This window comes from Cajanus cajan, chromosome 1, assembly GCF_000230855.2.
Source record: "Cajanus cajan strain Asha chromosome 1, NIPB_CcT2T_4, whole genome shotgun sequence".
In the NCBI taxonomy this organism is placed as follows: Eukaryota; Viridiplantae; Streptophyta; class Magnoliopsida; order Fabales; family Fabaceae; genus Cajanus; species Cajanus cajan.
In genome coordinates this window covers 85,315,183-85,336,655 of record NC_138517.1, presented here as the reverse complement: position 1 = coordinate 85,336,655, position 21,473 = coordinate 85,315,183, and the positions used below count along the sequence as shown (strand labels likewise).

At 27.9% G+C, this 21,473-nt stretch overlaps 3 protein-coding genes across 3 annotated transcripts; all 3 read right to left on the bottom strand.

Moving 5' to 3' along the window:
* Positions 1-1,855: 1,855 nt before the first annotated feature.
* Positions 1,856-4,907, bottom strand: LOC109790814 (GDSL esterase/lipase At1g29670). The gene is made up of 5 exons (XM_020350052.3): positions 4,608-4,907; positions 3,362-3,486; positions 3,003-3,248; positions 2,507-2,762; positions 1,856-2,403 (listed from the first exon to the last, which is right to left on the bottom strand). Exons 1-5 carry the CDS (start codon positions 4,846-4,848, stop codon positions 2,180-2,182), a joined length of 1,092 nt encoding a protein of 363 aa, XP_020205641.1. The 5' UTR covers positions 4,849-4,907; the 3' UTR covers positions 1,856-2,179.
* A 6,955-nt stretch (positions 4,908-11,862) lies between these two features.
* Positions 11,863-13,974, bottom strand: LOC109790815 (GDSL esterase/lipase At1g29670). The gene is made up of 5 exons (XM_020350053.3): positions 13,667-13,974; positions 12,960-13,084; positions 12,625-12,870; positions 12,285-12,540; positions 11,863-12,199 (listed from the first exon to the last, which is right to left on the bottom strand). The coding sequence occupies exons 1-5, from the start codon at positions 13,890-13,892 to the stop codon at positions 11,976-11,978; spliced, it is 1,077 nt and encodes a 358-aa protein (XP_020205642.1). The 5' UTR covers positions 13,893-13,974; the 3' UTR covers positions 11,863-11,975.
* A 4,597-nt stretch (positions 13,975-18,571) lies between these two features.
* Positions 18,572-20,851, bottom strand: LOC109790819 (adenine phosphoribosyltransferase). The gene is made up of 2 exons (XM_020350059.2): positions 20,230-20,851; positions 18,572-18,848 (listed from the first exon to the last, which is right to left on the bottom strand). Exons 1-2 carry the CDS (start codon positions 20,689-20,691, stop codon positions 18,681-18,683), a joined length of 630 nt encoding a protein of 209 aa, XP_020205648.1. The 5' UTR covers positions 20,692-20,851; the 3' UTR covers positions 18,572-18,680.
* Between the last annotated feature and the right edge of the window lie 622 nt (positions 20,852-21,473).

The following is a 21,473-nucleotide window of genomic DNA, read 5'->3' as shown; positions in this document are numbered from 1 at the left end:
TATAAATTACCTAGTTCTTTTGTTTCACTTTCTCTATTTTTTTTTAATCTAGTTTTGTAATTTTATATTATTACATATTTCTAATGCAATATTTTTAATAGTAGAAATAATTCTTAATTGAGTTAATTCATGCAAAAGAATATTACAATAATTTTGAACTATTCTTTCTCTTACCTTATTAGTAAAAAAGGAGGTAGTCTACAATAAACCTTTCTTTTCAAAAGTTTTCTTTACAATATGCTTTTGTTAGAGTCATCATCATAAAACTATTTCTATACTTCCTAAAATCTCCTAATTTTTGAGCAAGAAGAAGAAGTTAATTCCAATATAATTTAACATAAATTAATAATTTCACAAATAGAACATCAAATTTCTAAATGAACCATTCCTAATTTAGAGATATCCTCCATGTACAAAACTTCATGGAATGATATTTTTTAAATTGAATATGTAATTCAAACAATAAAAAAGAAAGATGAATTAAAATTAAGTCATGAATCGATCCATACCATTTGTGTTCCTTAATTAAGTCAAGTAACCATAAAATCTTTGTTTAGTTTAGGAATGTACACCCCTATGTTTGTAACTTTAAGAGATAGTAGGCCAATAAAACTTAAAAATCAAATTCTAGCTATGTTTGAAATAAATTTACATTAAGGTCTTGTCTATATAAATAATTATCCAAATTATTCAATATCTATTAAAAGCTTCCATAATACTACTAATAATATTATGTTAGATATAAAAATGCTAGAAGATGAATGAAATCAAATTTTTTCCCTAATTACTACAATATATAAAATATACTAAAAAGTAATGAAAACTCAATTAGCCTCTAGAATATTATTAATGTTTCCAAAAGATAAAACTACTATACTCTTCGTAAATGCATAAAAGGTAAATATAGTGGTTCCAAAAATTTTAAAACATAATGTAATAACCAATAGTTTAAAATGGAGACTTGAAGATCTTTTAATTCCTGAACCACCCAAACCTATAATATTAAAATATATGATTAAATATAAATTAGGAACAAGAGAAGTACTATTTACTTATTAAGAAGATTTAGGTCTTTTAATTTTGCGTCATCCTCATCCATTTTTAATATGACTAAAAAATCTTTAAATCGATGTAGTTCTACAATACTAAAAGTATTCATTTAAAGGACATTAAATAATATTCAATTATTCTAATATCCGAATATGAATATAAATATGTTAATATATATAATTCACTTACTCAATCTGATATATACCAAGATGAAACTATAATAAAATGTTATTAAAAAATTTAAAATATATCAAGATTTTTTAAGACAATCATTTTTAGATAGTAAAATTAAAAAAAAAAAAGATTAATTTTTTAAAACCTTTCCTTTAATAAAATTATTATCATTTTTCATTTGTTTTGCCCTTATTTATGATTACACTTGGCCTGTATACACAGCACTAGTACATTAAAATATAAATTCAAAATAATTTAATCATTTCGACCTTACACTTGCGTCGATGTTTTGTTTTAGACTTTAGTTGTATATCTTAAAAATATTTAATTGTGTTTTTAGTCCTCTAAATTAAGATAATTATTTTATTTTATAAATTTAAAATTTATATTTTAAATTTTTATAATTATAATTATGCATATTTATATATATATATATATATATATATATTTCTTTTGTTTTTCAAATTTATAATATATATTTTAAAATTTTAAAATATAAAAAATATTATTTTAGTTTCTCACATTTAAAATTATTTTTTTTTAAGTCTATGAAATTACAACACAGAATTAATTAAAAAGTTTGATAGCAAATATTTTACGCAGAAAGTAGTTTCATTTTTTTGAAGAGGTCTGAAAGCAAATAATTTCTTGTCATTTTATTCATTTTGGATGAAAATATATATCACCAGCCAATAAGTGGTACTGACTACCAAAATGCAAATCTTAAACCAAAACTTTTATGACAAATTACACTTGAACTTATGAATACAACATTTAAAATATGAAAGCAAAAGTGATGTTACAAACATAAACGACTAGGCCGGTTTCACGGTGAGGTTTGAGTAACAGCATAAAAACTTGAAGTTTAATTCTCATCGCTGTTCTATAATATTTTCTACTGATTAAAAAAAACAGAGAACACACAAACATTACAATCGGCACTACTAGATCCTCTTTAGATCCGAGCTAAGCGATTGATATCAATAGGGTAAGCATCTGATGGAGATTGAGCATTGTAAGCTCTCCTTCCAATGACAGTATTGGCAGCTTCAGTTGGATGAAATGCATCCCAAAACAGGTAATCCCTCCTGTTTCTGCATGGGGGTTGCAGGGGCAGACATGTAATTTGACCATTGTTCCTTCCTACCCCACAGCAACCAGCATTTGTGACTCTGAATCCTGAAAATTGAAGACCACATATGAGCAAATTGTGCATGAACTATGTCCAAATTTTGACTAAACAAAATTACATCAAATGTTTAGGCACAAAAAATATAGTTACCAAAGGATGATGGGCTGTTTATGATATCTTGAAAGATACCATAAGTGTTTATATAGATGAGTTTTGCATTTGGAAGCTGGTTGTTGAGTTGATCAACAAGAGATCTCAATCCATTGTTGAATAATTGGTTTGCAGAATTGATTCTTGCCACACATGTTCTACCATCTGGACTGTTTTGGGCCAATTCATTAGGGCTACAACCTATTTGACCAACACCAAATAAGGCCATTTTTCTTGCCCCATAGTTGTACAGAATCTGAATCACAAGCACAAAACAGTTAGGCTTTCAGTTTGGTAACCTTATTTGAACTTCTAACTTGCACAACGTCAAACCATAATCATCTTTTTTTTTTTCTTCTGTTGTTTAATTACTGTTAATACTATTATATAGTTTTGGACTTTGCAACAAAAAATGGCTATAGCTGGAGCTGTATATGGAAATTATAAAAGCTAATTGAAAATGGTACAAGTGTAAGGGAAAAAAACTGAGACAAACCCTGATTTGTTGAGCGTATGCTTGAATAAGAACATCAGCATATTGTTGTGGTGTGTATTGCCTGCTGCTGGAATAGACTAGAGGCATGAAATAGTTGTTAAGGTAATCATTGCTACCCAATCCAATTGAATAAATGCACTTGCTCAGGTAATTTGCAGTGGTGTTCTCATCTCCTAACAAATTTACCATCTGGGACACTGTCCTTTGGTAATTTTGCACCTGCCCTCTAAAACTGATACGGGCTCCCTACAAATGAACAATTATACAAAATAACCATATGGTTATCAAATTAATGAAGAGGAAAAAGAAAGTTATGTGTTGTGGCACCGAAGCAAAAAACAAATAAGTAAAAAAGGTACCAGTTGCTGTCCAGTTTCCTCTCTAATTCCAGCAGCTGCAGAAGCATAATTGACTCCGCTAAGTATGTCTCGGCCTCTAGCATTTGCATAGGGACGTATGTAACCGTTGAACCCCAAAAGCTCAGCTGTTAAATTTCAAGACAAATTGTTAGACAAGAGTAAAAGATTAATATCAGATTCAGAGTAAGTTAGTTTTTCTAGATGATGCTCTTTTTCCCTCTGTACTTGCCTTCTGCAGTCCAAAGACTATACCAGTACCAGACTGTCTTAAATTGCAAATTCAATGCAGCCAAACAAACCCATGTGCTTCATATTTGAGGGGTAGTAGACATACAACTAAAGTAAAATATTTAAACTGTCGGTACTTTTTAATAAATTCATAATAAAAAAATTTAAATAAATAGCATGGTACAAATAAAAAATTAAAACTAGAGTTTTGTAATGTAAAAAATAAAGTGATCACAAATATTTCTCACCAAGTTTTAGATTTGTTATGTGATTTTTCCATACTACTTTTTATTTATTTTTTTTGTATTTTTTTCTGATCTAATAAAAAGGTATAAATTTTTTATTAGGTCAATTTTTATAAGAGTAAAATAGTATTTTTTTTGAATCATAATTTCATACTTAAGGTGAAAATTAAACTCAATTTTTAATTAAAGAACATAAATATTAAATTACTTGAATTAATAACTATAAATTATTTTACTTTTTTGTATTTTTATTGGGAAGTGATAGCTGATAATTAAAGAGAGTTTATGTATCTTAAAGCCGTGCCTTTAAAGGTAACCTATATTGTGGTTAGAACTTTTGGCTAAATTAACATCAATGCATCATATAATTGTCTTCCAATCGGCCATTAAAGGTAATCTATGATTGAGTATAAGTTGCATTTAATTTACATATACCTGTCTTAACTATGGGTTGATAAACAGAAAAACCATTAACTTGTTGTATGCCCAGTACGTAAAATCTTAAAACAGTTAGATAAAGGTTTAAGGATGACGAGTAGATAAACAATATTCTTCTCAAGTAGCTTGCAATCTTGATAAGCAAACTAAAATGTTTGAATGTTAACAACCTATTAGTATTATATAAAGTGGAAAAATTAAAAGAAATATGCTTTAGAAAAACATGCTTAAATTATCAATAGGTATAAGTTAGTTGAGTAATATATGTACAAGTGTTGCAAATGTTATTGATACTAAGTTCATGTTAAAAGCAGGCTAGCTATTAAGAAACTTACTGACAACATCAACAGTGGTTTTGCCATTGGAAAACCTTCCAGTTGGGCCAGCAGGGAAGTCAATCCCATAAGGAAGGTAATTAGCTTTTGCCAATGAGTTGAGCTGGTTGTTGTTCCCATTATCCACCAAAGAGTCTCCAAAAATGAAGTAGCAAGGTACTTGCTGTGCAACTCCAACTCCACTCCACAAACCCACAACCACCACCGCTACGTGGATCATAATCCATTTCATAGATGCCATTGACACAACAACAAACTATATTTAGATGTGGTGGCTATGTATTTGTAAAAGTGAGCAAACAAAGCTATATATAGCAGTTGAGGGAAGAAGAAAAACCAAGCTTTTACAGTTGGGATATTAGTGTTATGAGCATTAAATTCACGCGGATATAATGTGAAATTCAATGACGACAATCCCACCATTAGCTACCATCACCTTTTTCTCTACTCTTTAATGTCCAATTAATTAATTGCGTTTCTCAAGTCATGGGAATTCAGGCATGACAAGATATATACATAAAACCATATCCATCTTTTGTTAAAATGTTTTTGCCAGAGAGAATAAATGACAGATAGGTTTTGAATGATATTTTCACAGCTAATGGCTTAATTATCGCCACTTGCCATTTTGCTATTTCAACATTTTAGCTGCGTATGATTGGTATAGTGAACATCACGCATCATCGATCTATCTATTAATTGGGCATGCCGTGCCAAGGAAACTATTAATCAAAGTTACTGTCACACAATAACCAGATCTAGGTTTAAAAAATAAGTTTGTACTCCATTAAAAGTGCCAAGAAAAATTCTCCTTTTCCAATGCCAAAATCATGATCCATCCATTAAGAATCAAGGCAGATAACTTCATATTTATGCACAAATGTGTTCATAATCACGTATGGCACGAGTGAATGTAGTAACCGAGAGAGTTTAATTTGTTTAAAATTAGATAGAAGTATTTCTTTAAAAAAATTCTATTAAAAATAAAGAGTTATTTCAGTTAAAAAAAACTCTAAAAAATATTTCAAAACTTATATCCAATCATATTCTAAATTTAAGTTACGGCTGCAAATATACCATTTTTGTCTTTGATGAAGCGAGACACTTTTTCCTTTCATAAACAAAGTTATTGGCGCGTTTAATCGATAATGTTTATAGAAGATTGCAGATACTCCGATATGAATCACAAATCAACGTCAATCATTTTCTTCCTTCCTTCCTTTCATGATAAAACTGCAAGAACTAGTCTAGCTAGCTTATTTCCTTAAAATTAAATAAAAATAACAAAAAGAATAATTAAAATATTTAAATATAGTTTTAAAATTGTAGTTTGTATTTTTTTGTTATACTTGCCGTTAACATATTTAATCAGTAATAAAATGTATTTATACTTTAAAATTTTGTATTTATTTTAATAATTTAAATGAGTAAAAATATAAATTTATAATTTATTATTTTATATTTATTTTAACATTAATCTCTAAAATTAAGAAAGTTTCAAATAAGTTCTTAAAAGTGTGATGCATCAATCATATTAATTAGCCTAAAATTTTTAAAAGTACAATTTAAGTGTTAATATTAATATATCTTTTGAGATCAAAATATAATAAATATTAAATTTAAAGACTTATATTTGAAACAATTGAAAATTTTAGAAATTTATTTATAATTTCTTTAGTTGTAAGGATCGACATTACAACAACTAATTATACTTGGACTAAAATGACGATTTTTTTTTCTCTCTATCATATTATTTATCTTATTTAAAAGTTCTGCCTCCTCTCTTTTTATCTTTTCTTAGTTGTAAAAATGTATAAAATAGTTGTATAGAAGACAGTTTTCAATACTTTCAGCGAAAAAAAAACTCAAGACTAAATACCAAGATCACTCCCTAAAAGAATAAATTTAATTGACCCAAACCCAATTTAGTTTTCAGAGAAAAAAAATGATTGAATAATATCTCACAAGTCTACAAATTGAGTCTTATATAATAGTTCATCCATTTTAGCTAATATTTTAATTAGGAACCATTTTCGGTCATGACTAAATATTTAGTAAAAAAAAAAGAAAATTGAAAGAAAAAATGTTTCACATTTATAATTAATATTTAATTAAAATCTAAAGTAAATCGGATAATTATTTTTTCAAAAGGTCCTTTGAAAGAGTTTATATATATCTTATTTAAATTTATATTGTAAGTGTTTGTTTGTGATGATGTTTGAAAGATTTTATGAAAATATCTTATGATTATTCAATAATATGTATTTAACATTTTTTTTAGTTCTACAAGATAGCATATAATAGTTATTTTTAAATATTTGTATATTTAATCTAATTAGTAATATTATTGGCTAAATTTATATTTTATAAAAAATTATTAAAAGTGTCATTTCGCTAATTTGATAAAATAATGTCAATGGACCCAAGTTCCAATCCTTGTATATAATGTTAGTAATTAATAATTTAGCTAGTTTTCAAATTCATAATCCTTTTTTTTTTATCATGATTCAATTTTTTAAAATTATTTTTAAAGTGAAATAATATTTATATAAGTGTTTATCAATATAAACACTTTAAAATTTGTAAGTACTTATTGTGATACTTTCTACCCCGCATGTATAATTAAATAAATATAATAATCATGAAAAGAAAATATGGTACTGGAATGACTTCAACAAAAGATAAAGAGTATCACGTTTGAAATTCAAATAAAACTAAAACAACTACAAACTTAAAGAAGATATGTTTTATAGAAAGCAAACTATAATTTTTAAAACATAAAGCATGAAACGTAATTTAGGATCATCAATATCACAGGTATTAGAGTTGTCCCTTCAATCAACTAGACTCCCTAAAAAAGAAAGTCTCTTGCCACATATAAAACATCCACAAGGAGAATATGGGAGTGAAAACATATCTCACTCTGACTACTGATATAGAATAAGGTTGGGTATCAATACACAATATTATATAAAACCAATAATTTTCTTATTAAACCATACAATAATTTCAACTCAGTTTCTATCTCATTCCATCATGACATCAATCAAAATACAATTCAAACATAAGCAAAATGTTATGATATTATACATAAATTAGACTCCCCTAAACTATATGCATGTGACGCCAGTAAAACACATTTATCCTTGCCTGAAAGGCTAAGTAATATAGGAGTACGTACATGTTGGGTCAAGTCATCACAATACTCTCATTAGAAGTATATGTACTACTAAGATCTCGTTGGGATAGTCAAGTTGTGCAAGATACACTCATGCACACAATGGACAAGAACGGGGCTTCCCAAACCAAATTATTCCCAAATATTAATCTCCAAACTTTTATACAAAGAAATCTTTATAGCGGTGTATTTTGCATTGTACCCATCACAAAAATACAAATGTATATAATACATGACATTCAAGACTCAATGCATTTATCACGCATAATCACTTATCACTTATAATTCATAACACATCATGTTTTGTCATTGATCATTTTATCATTTCACAATTCATCACTCATTACTTTATCACTTCACAATTCATCACTCATCAATTTATCACTTATTATAATCACTTAAGTACACAGATTCTCTCACGCATAAGAACTAAGTTCAAATACATGGTCGCACTTGGTGAGACACACCTATGAGGCTGAGCCTCTGGATGGAATTATGCCTAACGTGGTCCTCCCTGCACTCGACAATATGCATCTAGAGAACTTTTGGAACCCTCACGCTGGGCGTGACTATACTCATGTTTGATTTCAATAATGTTACAAGTATTTTTGGACTTCCATGCTCAGCAAGGTGAAACTCATACCCGACATGATTGAGGTCGGAAGTATTCTATTACCTACACTCGATGAGCCCAAGCTGTCACTCAACACAGTATTAGTAAACAAGTTTTTTTTCATAATTTACAATTTTTCAAATATAAAGCTCCTACGATTTCTACAATTTTAACATGTTAAACAGGGTTCCTATATATCCTTTTATTGTAGCACTCCCTGCGTTTACTTTTTCCTCTGCTTTTAGTGCTCTGAAGAAAATGGAAAAGAAAAAGTACAAAACTTTGAATTTTCGAAAGGTAAATATTTAATGCTTGCAGATATATGGATGAAGGGGGAATCCAAAGATAAAAGTCGACAACAAATTAAACCAAATGAATCCAATGGAAGACAGCTTCATCCCTCTAAGTCGCTATATCCTCCATTTATAATTATGAATATAATGAATTTTGTTTAATTTATTTTTAGAAATTCATTTTTTAAACACTTTTACTAAATAAGATGTGCAAACGCTGTAATTGAAATAATGTTCTGGAACACATTCATGTGAATTATCTTATTTTCGCTTCAATTATGAAAATTATTACTACGAGTAATATATATCCTTAAAATAATGACGGTAAGGTAATGAAAATCATGACGTTTTATGGGTTTATACCATAATATCACCAAGTATCATTCATTATAGATACCAACCCATGGGTCCATACACAACAAAGTTATTGATTGTTTCAAATATTTAATATAATTATACATATTTAGTACTCGAATTTAAAATCTCTAGTTAAAATGTAATATAACTCCATGTTACTTAGTTCACGCACAAATTAACAAATTGTTCCGTCGATATAGAAAGTTCAATCACCAACCCATTAAAGAAAGAATACATAGTTCCTCTCATAGAAACATATGTAGATGATTCCTTAACGATGTGTTTGGACGAAAATTTTTAATTTTAAGAAATTTAAAATTTTTAGAATTTAAATTATTTTTTAATTTTCATTTATGTCATTTTTAAATACTTTGTTTAGACAAATCAATTCAAATTTTTAAAATTTTTAATTTTTGATTTGGATAGAGCAATTTAATTTCTATCATGGATAAAATTGAATTTACACACACGTATACACACAAATTTTAAGATTTAATTTTATAATACTAAATATTAACCAATTTTAAATATTTAATAATTTTTAAAATAACATTATACAATATTCAAGAATTAAAATAAACTTTTTATATTTTTATGTCAATTTTGAAAAGAAAAAAAAAAAAGAGAGAGGAAGGTAAAAAAAGAGAGAGAAAAACAAGAATTTCAAATTCTTACTTTTTTTAGAGAATTTAAAATTTTACAATTTTAAGAAATTTCATAAATAATTGAATTTCAATTTTTTTTTATAAATTCTTCATTCAAATAAAATATTTTATGTTTAAAATTTTTTGAAATTCTTCAAAATATTAAATTATTTTATTAAAATCTTCCATCCAAAAACACACTTTAATTTTTGACTTATTTTGTCCACTCATGAAAACATATTATCAATATGAAAATCTTTTGAAACATATATTACACTTTTATGATAAACTAACATTGGGTATCGTAGTCAACCTTTAGTGTTAGCAGACAACTCAACAACACCGTTGATCCACAACTTTGATAGATAAACAATCTAGCTTAAATCTTAAAACTTAATAGAGATAAAGACACTAAAAAACAGACCTAATATTGGTCAATATTTAACAATCTAAATGAGTACATATATAACCTCTTAATTTCTAAGTCTTTATAAAGACAAATAGATTGGAATGCATATACAAACTAAGATGGATCAATGCCTATAGGGGTATAAATATTTTATAAATGAAAGCTTTGCATTTTGAATAGAAGCTGAAATATTTGTTGAATTATAATTATAAAAAAAAAATACATCTCATAGTTACTATTCTTTTAACAATTGATAAAAAAAAACAAAAATAGGGAGTAGTACATGGCTTGAGATGGTGGGTGTATGGCTTGGAAGTTGTCAACTAAACATAAATATTAGTAGATAGTGAGATTTAATGATTTTGGCCGTAGTACCGACTAAGAAGGGTTGAAGAAATATGCTATTGTGCATTTAAAGCAAAAAGTCTAAAATCTTTGGTCAAGTTAGCTAAACTCTCCATGCAGCTTTGAGCAAGTTGTACGTTGTTGACATTTGCGTCGGTGTTATACAATTGCACTGCACTTCAACCGTGTTTGTCTCCAGCTCAATATAAAATAACATTCGTCTGCACTTTACAGCTAATACCCTAACAGGGACTATCATTTTTTTTCTTTTTTTCTACGAGCAATATTTATGACATAGTTGACCTTAGCGACAAATAAATCAATAAATGAAAACCTTTTTTTTTTTTTAATTAAAGTTAAAATGTATTGAAAATTATGATATAAATATATTAATAAAAGCTTTTAATAAAAATATTCTATTCTAAGCTCTTTAATAATTGTTTATTTGTCTCGCAATGTTTTTTTTTTTTCATAGACAATATTATTCCAGATATTTTTAGGTACTAAATATAAGCATTTCGTACAATGCAAAATTGAATTTTGATTCACCATATTTACAAGAGAGTAACACTTTCTAGTAGATTCAACCATCATTAGTTTCTTGCAGAAAATTGGGCCGGCCCCAGAGGTTAGAGGAGTGATCATTCACTTCCACATGTTTGAGAGACCAAAAAAATAATTCGAACAATTTTAATATGAAGAAAAAAAAATTTATTTCTCTTTATAATGACACTTAAATTTTACCTTATTTTTTAAAAATTAATTTTCAATTTTAACTTATCACAATAAAGTTAATGAAATTTCAATTTATACTAAAATATTAAATGCATATTCACAAACATGATATTTTGTATCTATATTTATTTAATTAGAAATATGAATTAAATGAGTTTTTAGTTTTTAAAATATTTTTTTTATGTTTTTAGTTTCTATAAAAAAAATCGTTTGTTTTGGTCTTTAGAGAATCTCATTTTACGATTTTAGTCATTCTAAATTTATAAGCTTTTGATTGCAGACGTAATTTATGTTATTTGTTTTTATTTCACACCAAGTAGCAAACGTCTTTATAAAAAGATTGTTTAGACCCAATTTTGAATTTTTTTTATAAGCAAGCAAGTTGGACATGTTAGCTATTTATATACCAACATGAGGGGATGTCAACCAATAATAGTATGTAGTTTTATTTTAAATTTCAGATAAGAACTCTAGAAAATTTAGGAAGATAAGATAAAAAAACAAAAAACAAAATATCCAAATCTAATTTAATTTGAGTATCCCTTATTTTGTCCTTATAGTGTCCTTATATTTTATCTTGTAATTACGGTAGTTATGAATTTATTATCTCTCTTAAGTTCCCAAACATCTGTCGAATGTATAATTTTTCATGTAATTTTTCAAAATGACTTCCAAAAAATATATGTATAATTTTCTGGTCCTAAAATTGACATTACAATGAGTTACTGTTGCACAACTTATTACCACTAGCTACTAAAGCTTATTGGCATTGATAGAGCAACCCTATGGCTATGTTAAATTTGAGCTAAGCGATTGATATCAATGGGGTAAGCATCCGATTCAGATTGAGCATTGTAAGCTCTCCTACCAATAACACTATTGGCAGCCTCAGTTAGATGAAATGCATCCCAAAACAGAAACTCATTCCTGTTCCAACATGGGGGTTGCAGAGGTAAACACGTTACTTCACCATTGTTCCTTCCTACGCTACAACACCCTTCATTTGTCACTCTAATACCTGAAAAATCCAAGACCACCAACTATGTCAAAAGTTTGATTCTCAACAAAATAGCAAATATCCTAGGCATGCATCAAGTAATTACCAAAGGATGATGGGTTTCTTATGATGTCTTGAACGATGCCACTAACGTTTATGTAGATGAATCTTGCACCCGATAGCTGGTTGTTGAGTTGATCAACAAGAGATCTCAATCCATTGTTGAATAATTGGGTTGCGGAATTGATTCTCGCCACGCACGTTCTACCATCTGGGCTGTTTTGGGCCAATGCAATTGGGCTGCATCCTATTGGACCAAGCCCAAATAACGCAATTTTCCTTGCCCCGTAGTTGTACATTATCTGAATGAGAAGCAGAAAACAAGTAAGCTAGAGAAGAATCAATCATTTGAGAGTGAAAGTGAAATAGAAGAAGCATAAAGTAACCCTGAGTTGTTGAGCATATTCTTGGGTGAGAACATTAGCGTACTGTTCTGGTGTGAATTGCCTGCTACTGGAATAGAGTTGAGACATGAAATAGTTGTTAAGGTAATCATTGCTACCCAAATCAATTGAATAAATGCACTTGCTTAGGTAATCTAATGTTCTTCTCTCATCCCCCAGGAAATTTAGCATTAGGGACACCGTCCTTAGGTAATTTTGCACTTGCTCTCTAAAACTCATTCGCCCTCCCTGCAAAAATAATTATATTTTTCTTTTATCTATACAAATTACATTCACAATAAATAAAAAGGTTGGAACCTAAAATTCTAAGAAAATACCAGGTGTTGTCCTGTTTCCTGTCTAATTCCGGCAGCTGCAGAAGCGTAATTGAGTCCGTTAAATAAGTCTCGGAATGTAGCTCTTGCATAGGGACGTACGTAACCGTTCACCCTCAAAAGCTCAGCTGTTAAATTTCAACACAAATTGTTAGACAATATATACTATAATAAATTGTGCAACAGTTAAAATTTTGAGTATGAAAAATTATATAAGAATAATAAAGAACTTGATATTTTAGTTTAAAATAAAATAAAAAAATAAAAATAATTATCATAATGACATTAAACATATTAATGATAGAAATTAATATATAGATAACCTAGTTAGTATAGTTTATTAGATATTTATGATCTAATAACATGAAATAATCTGATAAAGTAATTTATAAGATGAATTACTAAAAAGTAATATTATATTAGATATATCTATTATAAATAATCTTGAGAATATTTTTTATATCATAATAATTTTACAATAAAAAAATACTTAAATAAATAATCGAGAACATCATTTTTTTTTTTTTTTTTGCTTCCTTAAAGACCTTAAAAAACTTAAAGTCAGTCTTGAACTCAACCTCATCCCTATTAAATTGAGACTCACATATTTTATTAAAAAAATAGTTTACTTATATATATATATATATATAAAAATTATAAAAATGAATTATTAATATTTTTAGAAAAGCAGACAAAATTAAGAAACTGACCGAGTACATCACTGATGGTTTTGCCATTGGAAAACCTTCCAGTTGGGCCAAAGGGGAAGTCAATCCCATAAGGGAGGTAATTGGCTTTTACCAATGACCAAAGCTGGTTGCTGTTCCCACTATCAGCCAAAGAGTCTCCAAAAATAAAGTAGCAAGGTGCTTGTTGTGCACCTCCAACCCCACTCCACAAACCCAAAACCATTACCACTACCCCTATAATATTCATATTCCAAGATGCTCTAATTAATTCAATCAACAACAAACTATATATATCTTCTGTAAGAGTGCACAACTGAAAGGATATTGAGCAACTTCTCAACTCAGCAAAACTATATATAGAAGTAGAAGGAAGGAAGAGAATTAAAACACCAAGCTTTTACATTTCTTCTTGTGAGCATTAGCATATAGCAAGGTACCACTTAGACATATAGCAAGGTACCACTTAGACATATATAACTACTACTTGGTTTCCTATTTAAGTAATGTAAATGTGATGATGTAAATAATTAATTTTCTTATTTTATCAATAATAATTGTACTTTTAACAACTCTCTTTTCTTTTTTTTTCGTAAGTCATGTTTTTTAACATGGTATCAAAACGATACCACCCACTTTAAAAGAGAGCTTTTCATTCTACTTATGAAGCTGCAAAACTCATTTTTGTTAACTTTCCTCTGTTTTCCTTTACTTTCTAAACCTTTTTTCATGCATGAATTAAATAGCAATAGTAGACCGATGTTGTTGTTGTAGTGCACACAATTCCAATCTTGGATAATATTTCTAGCACGCTCGAAGACAATAGTGAGGGTACGATTAACACTTCCAAATATTGCTATTCTTTCTCCACCTTGTGTTGTATGATAATTATTAATTAAACATTGAGATTCTGATTTTGGCTTATGAATATTAAACGCTAAAGCATCACATTTAGTTTTAGTACTTGATAGTTAAATTCCAATAACTTTTGTCTTTTTTATAAAGTCAAAACAAACATATTTTCTAAATCATAGAAAATTGATAATGAAACATATTTTTCAGAAAATAAAAATAAAAAAACATTTTCACTAATGGCTCTAAAATATCCCACATTAATAATCTTGAAGAATAATTTGATGACTTTTGTCTCTTTAAAAACTAAATTAGGTTATATATTCTTTCATGGACTAAATTTAAATTTATTTTTGTAAAAAATTAATGAATATATCATTTTACAAAAGTTCATACTTAATCAATTAATTTTCTCTCTTTATATTTGTCTATGTAAGTTATAATAATTATCTTCTTTTATAGGCGTTTACTTTTTCTCCGCTGTAATTAGTGCTCCACAGAAATTGGAAAATGATGGAGTACCAAACAATGTTGCAATGGAGAATTGAAGTTTGCATGTACCTGCAGCAAGGGGAATTCGAACCTAAAAGTTGACAATAAAATTAAGTTGCTATCCTCCATTTATTAATGATATTTCTTTCGTTTTATACAGCATTTTAAGAGATTTTGAGTAGCATATAAAAAATGCAAAAAGTATGAGAAAAAATAGATAAAGACTTCAAAAAAATATAATTTAGTTGGTTTATTTAGAATGAACGGGTAAATTTAATTAATACCGTATTGAATTTCTATGAATAAAAAAAAAAGTGGTCGCACAATACACCACGATGCAATGACATGTCGATGATGAAACAGATTTTATATTACTATGTATAAATTAGGAAAATGAGTTTTATTTTATTTTTTTTTACATTTTTCTCTCTCTTTATATGGTCAAGAATCGTACCCTCAATAATGTGCTGTTTGTAGATAATCAATCTAAACTATGTCTCTTGCATTAAAATTTTGAAATGATTACTATATTATAATTACTAATAAAAAATTATACTTACTTCTTTTAACAATAAAAAGTATAGTTTAATTTTTATGTAGAATATGTTTTCAGGTAATTTTTTTTAAGAATCAAATTAAAAGTTTGGTTTTTTTTTGGTACATAAATTAAAATTTTTGTTTGGTTTTCTTTTTATAAAAAATCAAATCTAAAATGTGTCTTGTTATTATTATATTTTTTATTTATAAAAATAATCTTAATTATGAGTCTTTTTCTCTAAGCTCAATAAATTGTAGACGAAATATATTAATGTTTTAGGCTCGAAGTCTAACTCTGCCTTGTGTGGAGAAAATTTTAGAAACCTTATTTTACCCCTTTACATTTATAGCCATGAAAGTAAAATGAATAAATAAATATATTATTAATGAGAGAAATTAAAAAATAAATATTTGGAGAAAAATTTGTATCTCATTAATATTAAGGGTGATTTAAAAAAATGTAAATTTAAGATAAATTTAATGTTATTAATTAATTTTCTTAATCATTATAAATCAACTGATTGTATCTAATAATAAAAGATTGGTGGGATAAAAATTTGAAATTAAAAACTAACTAATCGAAACTTATTAGCGTAAGTAGTTTGATATTTATCATTAAAATATTTGACCCTCAATTTAGACATAATGTTAAAATTAGATATATCACTGTTTTTATTAATAAGAATTATAATGATAATAATAAAATTTAAACTTAAAAACTTGGTAGTTTATATACTATTTCAAACTTCTAAATAAGTCATAAAATATACTACTTTACCTTTAAATGAGTCAATTAAATGGATGGATTATTTTCTCTTAATATTTGATAATAAAAAATTAGAGACTAGAACTTGAGGTGGTCGGTCGATGGGTTGGAAGTTGTCAACTAAACATAAATATCTGAGTGGATGATCAAATTTAATGATTTCGGCTGTACATTGACTAACAAACACAAGCTTGGATTCTCAGAATTAAAACGTAAACGATTTTAATCTTTCTAAGATATCTTTCAAATATCGCTCCATGAACTATTTTTTTTATTAGAGGGAATTACTTTAGCCAGACTAAGATTAGAATTTAAGACTTATGAATTAAGAATTTCTTATGAATTAAATAAAATATTATTTTTTTAAAATTTCAAGACATAAATATATTTATTTTTTCGTTTGATGTTTTTCTTCGTAAAATATTTGGAAAATTTTATATAAGAGAATTTGTAAATAGATATAATCAAAGGACAACCTAACCTAAAATATATATATATATATATATATATATTACGTGAAAAAAATCATAATTAATTTTTATTCTAGTTAATGTGAGGTTTATAACAATTTGAGTGAATTCACCCAGAAAAAAATAGTTGGAATTATGTGAGAGGTGGAAATATACGGTATCTATAGATGTGTAGGTAGAACTCAACTGCGGTGGACACTTCCCAATCTATTTATTGCAATTGCCTTTGTTCGTATCCAATATATCGTGGTGGATCGTGGATATAGCTATGTCACGGTATAAAGGGAATAGGGACTAGGTAGAAGAATTATTGGTGTAAAATATCTATTATCTTTATCAAAAAGTTTAACTTATAACATTTACTAAAGTCTCCAATTCTTATCACATTTTAAATTTATTTGAATTAACCACACGTTGGTATTAATTATAATTACAAAGTAACAAGAATTGTGAAGTATGGTATAAGGTAAGAAATATTTTCATAATCCGACAATTCAGTGAGAATATTAGTTACTATTTTTGTTTCAAAACATGATTTGTTAAAAGAAAAAAAAAGTCTAAACAAACAATATAATTATTTTTTTAGCTTTTTAATACAATATAATTATTTTTCTTTATTTATATCCCTAATAGATATTGTTATATTGCATGTTTCCATTAAAAAGTGTTTTTTTTTTTGAAAATGAATTATTGGAATAAGAAAAATGATTTTATCTAAATTATAAAAGAAAATAATAATAATAATAATAATAATAATAATAATAAAAAAAAAGTTAATTTCGTAAGATTATAATGCTATTTTTAATAATATTTTTTGATATGTGTAAGACGACATTTATTATAGATAGAAAAAAGTACTAAATTTGACCCATTTGCAATTTTGTGAATGATAAATTTTCAAGGAAACTAAAACTTGGTATGTCATTGTTGTTGAGCCCATCAGTACTAGGATGTCCTAACACTAACAAAATAGACAGTTAATGTTAATAACTCTCGTGACAATTATCTTGTAGGAAATTGATTTTATTTATGAAGTTCTTAACTCTTTGCTTGTTAACTCTGTGACAACTATCTTGTAACAAGATAGACATTTCACTAGCACCTAGATGATTTATTCTAGCTTCATTGATTTGAATTTTAACTCTTTGCTCGTAATTGCTGTCAAAAAAAAAAATTTGCTTGTTATTCATCTTCTTCCTCCTTGATTTTATTTTTGTTATTCTAAAACTTTGAAATGCAAGAGGCCGGTTTTAATGAAGTTAAAACTGAAAATAAGGTAAAAAGGTGCTTTCAGAATTATAGGCCTGTTGAGTCCTTGTTGGAAGAAATTTTGCCTGTACAAAATAAATAAGCTATTATCTATCTATGTAGTTTGTTTGTTTTTCTTTTTGTTATGTCTATTTTTATATTGCATGCCTTATCTTATTTTGATAAATATTTGTTCTTTTTATATCAAAACCTGAATAGAATGTATGATTCTCATCAAGTCAGCAAAATCCACGTCTAATTCTCACATTTATACAAATGATATTATAAATATCTTCACATTTTCACGTTTCTTGATTCCAAAGCTGAACCAAACATACATGGAACTTAAGAAATTCTGGAATGAATAAAAATTGTTTAGGTAGAAATAACATTTAAACTTAAAAGTCATTGATTTCATGGAGATGAAAATGAAGCTACAGATTCTGCTCTAAGCTCATTAAAATTTGCCTTCACATTTACAATTTCCTCATTGAATCTTTATTAACAATAAATTTAACCGTTAAAAAAACATATCGATTCATATGTATTCCAAGAAAAACAAACTGAAGGCAAACAAAGAAATTGAATTTGGTTACGTATAAGTAAAGTGAGGCAGTTGTAATCCTTAAAAATTCTCAATGGTCCAAATTCTTTTACATTGCTGATTAATAAGTTATAGATCAGGGTCTTTATCATGAGCAGGAAAGAATTGCATCAACAAATCCTTGGCAACCTGAATCAAAGCCTTCAAATCATTGTTACCCAATTCAAGACAATCCCTTATTAATCCACCTTCCACCACCTCTTTCTGAAACGTTTCCCCTATTTCCCTCATCACTCCCTGTAATTCCATATGCTCAAATTCATCACTAACTCAGTAACCACACACAACAGGGTACATCACATTATACAACAAGGTTGGTCATAAACTTGAACAAAATAAATAGCAAAATAATTTCAAAAGTTAAACAATTCACTTGCTTACAAAGTTACTTAATTGTTTCTGTTTTAAGTTTCAGTTCCTGTACAAGAAAAGTGTAAATTTGCACTGCAACAGTTTATCACTGTCTAAAAGTTTTTTGTAGTATTTGGGTACCTTTGAAAAACTTTGACAAAACGTACATGAGAAATTGAACTTACCGTATTCCAGATACTAACTAAAACTAAAAATTGTGTTTGTTTTAAAATATCACAAATTACTCTATCAAAAAAAAAAAGTGAACTTGAGATATCACATTTCTACATTTGGTACAAATTTTAAGAAAATATATTACTAAGATAAAAGGTGAATATCTTAAATTTACATTAAAATAGAAGTTATTTGATATAACAACTGTCTACCTCCACTTTATTCTTTTATTTTTAATTAAATAAATTATAGTTTTTTTTCTGAAATCATTAATATCAACCAAACATATTTACAAAATTAACTTCCCTAAAGATATAAATTATGAAAATATATTTTCAAGAAATATGATATTATTTATAGCCGAACAAACCCAACTTAGTATGCAAGTGAATGCAAGGGAAAAAAAAAAGTATGCAAGTGAATGCAAGGGAAGAAAAAAGTATGCAAGTGGATAATTTAGGTTAACTTATATATTTTTTTTATAAAAATTTATTTTAATTTTTTATTTAAAAATATTATTTTGATCTTTTATTTTCTAAATTTAAATTTCATTAATCCTTTTAAAATAGTCATTATTTGTAATTTTGAAAGATCATTTTAAATCTTTTATTTCATTAGGATTACAAAATTATGAAATTCAATTAATGTTTAGATTTAAAAGAGTAATAAATACAGTGAAAATCATGTAAAAAATATATCTCACAAGTAATTAAAAAATAATATAAAATAATATAAAATAACATTTTTAGAATTATTTCTGTTAATTTATATATAATTTTTATCATGTTTATAATATTTTTTATTTAAACTTCAATTTCATTTAATACTTTTTATATAAGCAAATTTTGTTAGACAAATACTAAGTTTTGAATCCATTAAAAAAAATTCAAAATCTTGACTCAAAATTTAAAATAATCATTGACCAAGTAAATATAAATTTTTTTAAAAAAAAGACTAAAATAAATATTTTAAAAGATACATGAATAAACTAAATTAAAGATAAAAAAACTAAAAAGTATAATTTAACTAAAATATATTATGATTTAAAATAATAGACAAAGACAGAAATAAATGAAACGCGCGTTTCACATACCGATTGGCGTAACGCTTTGAGGAGCTTGGCGGAGAGCGACTTAGAGACGGTGAGGACACTTTGGTAATTTCGCGAAACCCAAGCGGACCTTTGCGCGACCGATTCCAAGCGAGTCAACTCAGTCAAAACCCTAAGCAACTCGTTGACGTCGGAAACGACGCCGTATAGATCCGTGAAGGACAAGTCCGTCCAGGACCAGGTCCAGAGGAGCTTCAAGAAGCCGAAGACGGTTCCCTGATGGAGCTTGTCCGCAATGGCCCGGGCTCGGTCGGCGCCGGCGACGTCGCCGCGTGCGGCGCGGTGGTTGGCGACGGAGATGAGGAGGTTGTGGGAGATGGAGAAGAGGTTTCGGTAACGGAAGTAAGAGGAGAAAGAGAGGGATTGGGAGGGAGATGGTGCTGCTGTGAGGAGAACAAAGAAGAAGAACAAGACGGTGATTGAGTTTGATCGAAAGGTTACCATTTTCGGATTTCAAACTTCAAAATCGATGGAACTGTAATGAAGCATTCAAAAAACAAAAAAAAAATCAGATTTGGGCGGTGGACATTTCTTCGGAAATGCTCTGCTTAGTCCATTCGGCTCACTATTTTTCCATCCCTTTTTAGAAAAAAAAAAAAAATAATAATAATCCTTAAATTGTGCTAACTAATTATGAATTTTTTATTTTATTATTAATTTTGAGATACCCATAAAATTGGTTTTAAAAATAAAAATGTTCCGGATAAGGGAGTGTCTAGGGTTCTTCTCCTAGGTCAAGTCTCTCAAACCAGAACATTCAAGAGTAAGAGATCCACCATTAGATTTAGGGTTCAAGATTTTATAACTCTTTGTGGGCCCCGTAATCCTGATAGTTTCGTGATTCTTAGCCGTTTTTTATGTTCCAAATATTTGATTATCATTAATGGGATTTTATTCTTGATATGGTGCGTACTAAGTTAAAGTTCTTGTCTCTAAGTCCCCAGTAAAAAGAAACTGAGATGGTACCTATGGATGGTAACACCTGCTCGTCTGGGTCGAGGTATTCCATCTCGGTATTTCATCTCAGCCAAATGTCTATCGGTAAGTCATATTGATATAAGTCTGGGACAGTACACTTGTCTTCTAGCCCTGAGCCTATTATAAGCTCAGGGCTTGAGTAATCACAATAGCGACCTGATACCTCTTGTCAAAGTGGTGAAAAAGTACATCGTGTCGTCCCTAAAGATGTATTGACATTTTGCCGACACATATTATGGATCTAGGTT

What these genes read in the sequence shown, in the direction of transcription:
- LOC109790819 (XM_020350059.2), bottom strand. Translation starts at nt 20,691, where the DNA reads ATGGTAACCTTTCGATCAAACTCAATCACCGTCTTGTTCTTCTTCTTT. An exon ending in TCAAAGCGTTACGCCAATCG is followed by an intron (nt 18,849 to 20,229) that starts GTATGTGAAACG and finishes ATGGAATTACAG; the next exon opens with GGAGTGATGAGGGAAATAGG.
- LOC109790814 (XM_020350052.3), bottom strand. Translation starts at nt 4,848, where the DNA reads ATGGCATCTATGAAATGGATTATGATCCACGTAGCGGTGGTGGTTGTG. An exon ending in AGGAAACTGGACAGCAACTG is followed by an intron (nt 3,249 to 3,361) that starts GTACCTTTTTTA and finishes GTTCATTTGTAG; the next exon opens with GGAGCCCGTATCAGTTTTAG. An exon ending in AAACAGCCCATCATCCTTTG is followed by an intron (nt 2,404 to 2,506) that starts GTAACTATATTT and finishes TTCAATTTTCAG; the next exon opens with GATTCAGAGTCACAAATGCT.
- LOC109790815 (XM_020350053.3), bottom strand. Translation starts at nt 13,892, where the DNA reads ATGAATATTATAGGGGTAGTGGTAATGGTTTTGGGTTTGTGGAGTGGG. An exon ending in AGGAAACAGGACAACACCTG is followed by an intron (nt 12,871 to 12,959) that starts GTATTTTCTTAG and finishes TTATTTTTGCAG; the next exon opens with GGAGGGCGAATGAGTTTTAG. An exon ending in AATATGCTCAACAACTCAGG is followed by an intron (nt 12,541 to 12,624) that starts GTTACTTTATGC and finishes CTTCTCATTCAG; the next exon opens with ATAATGTACAACTACGGGGC.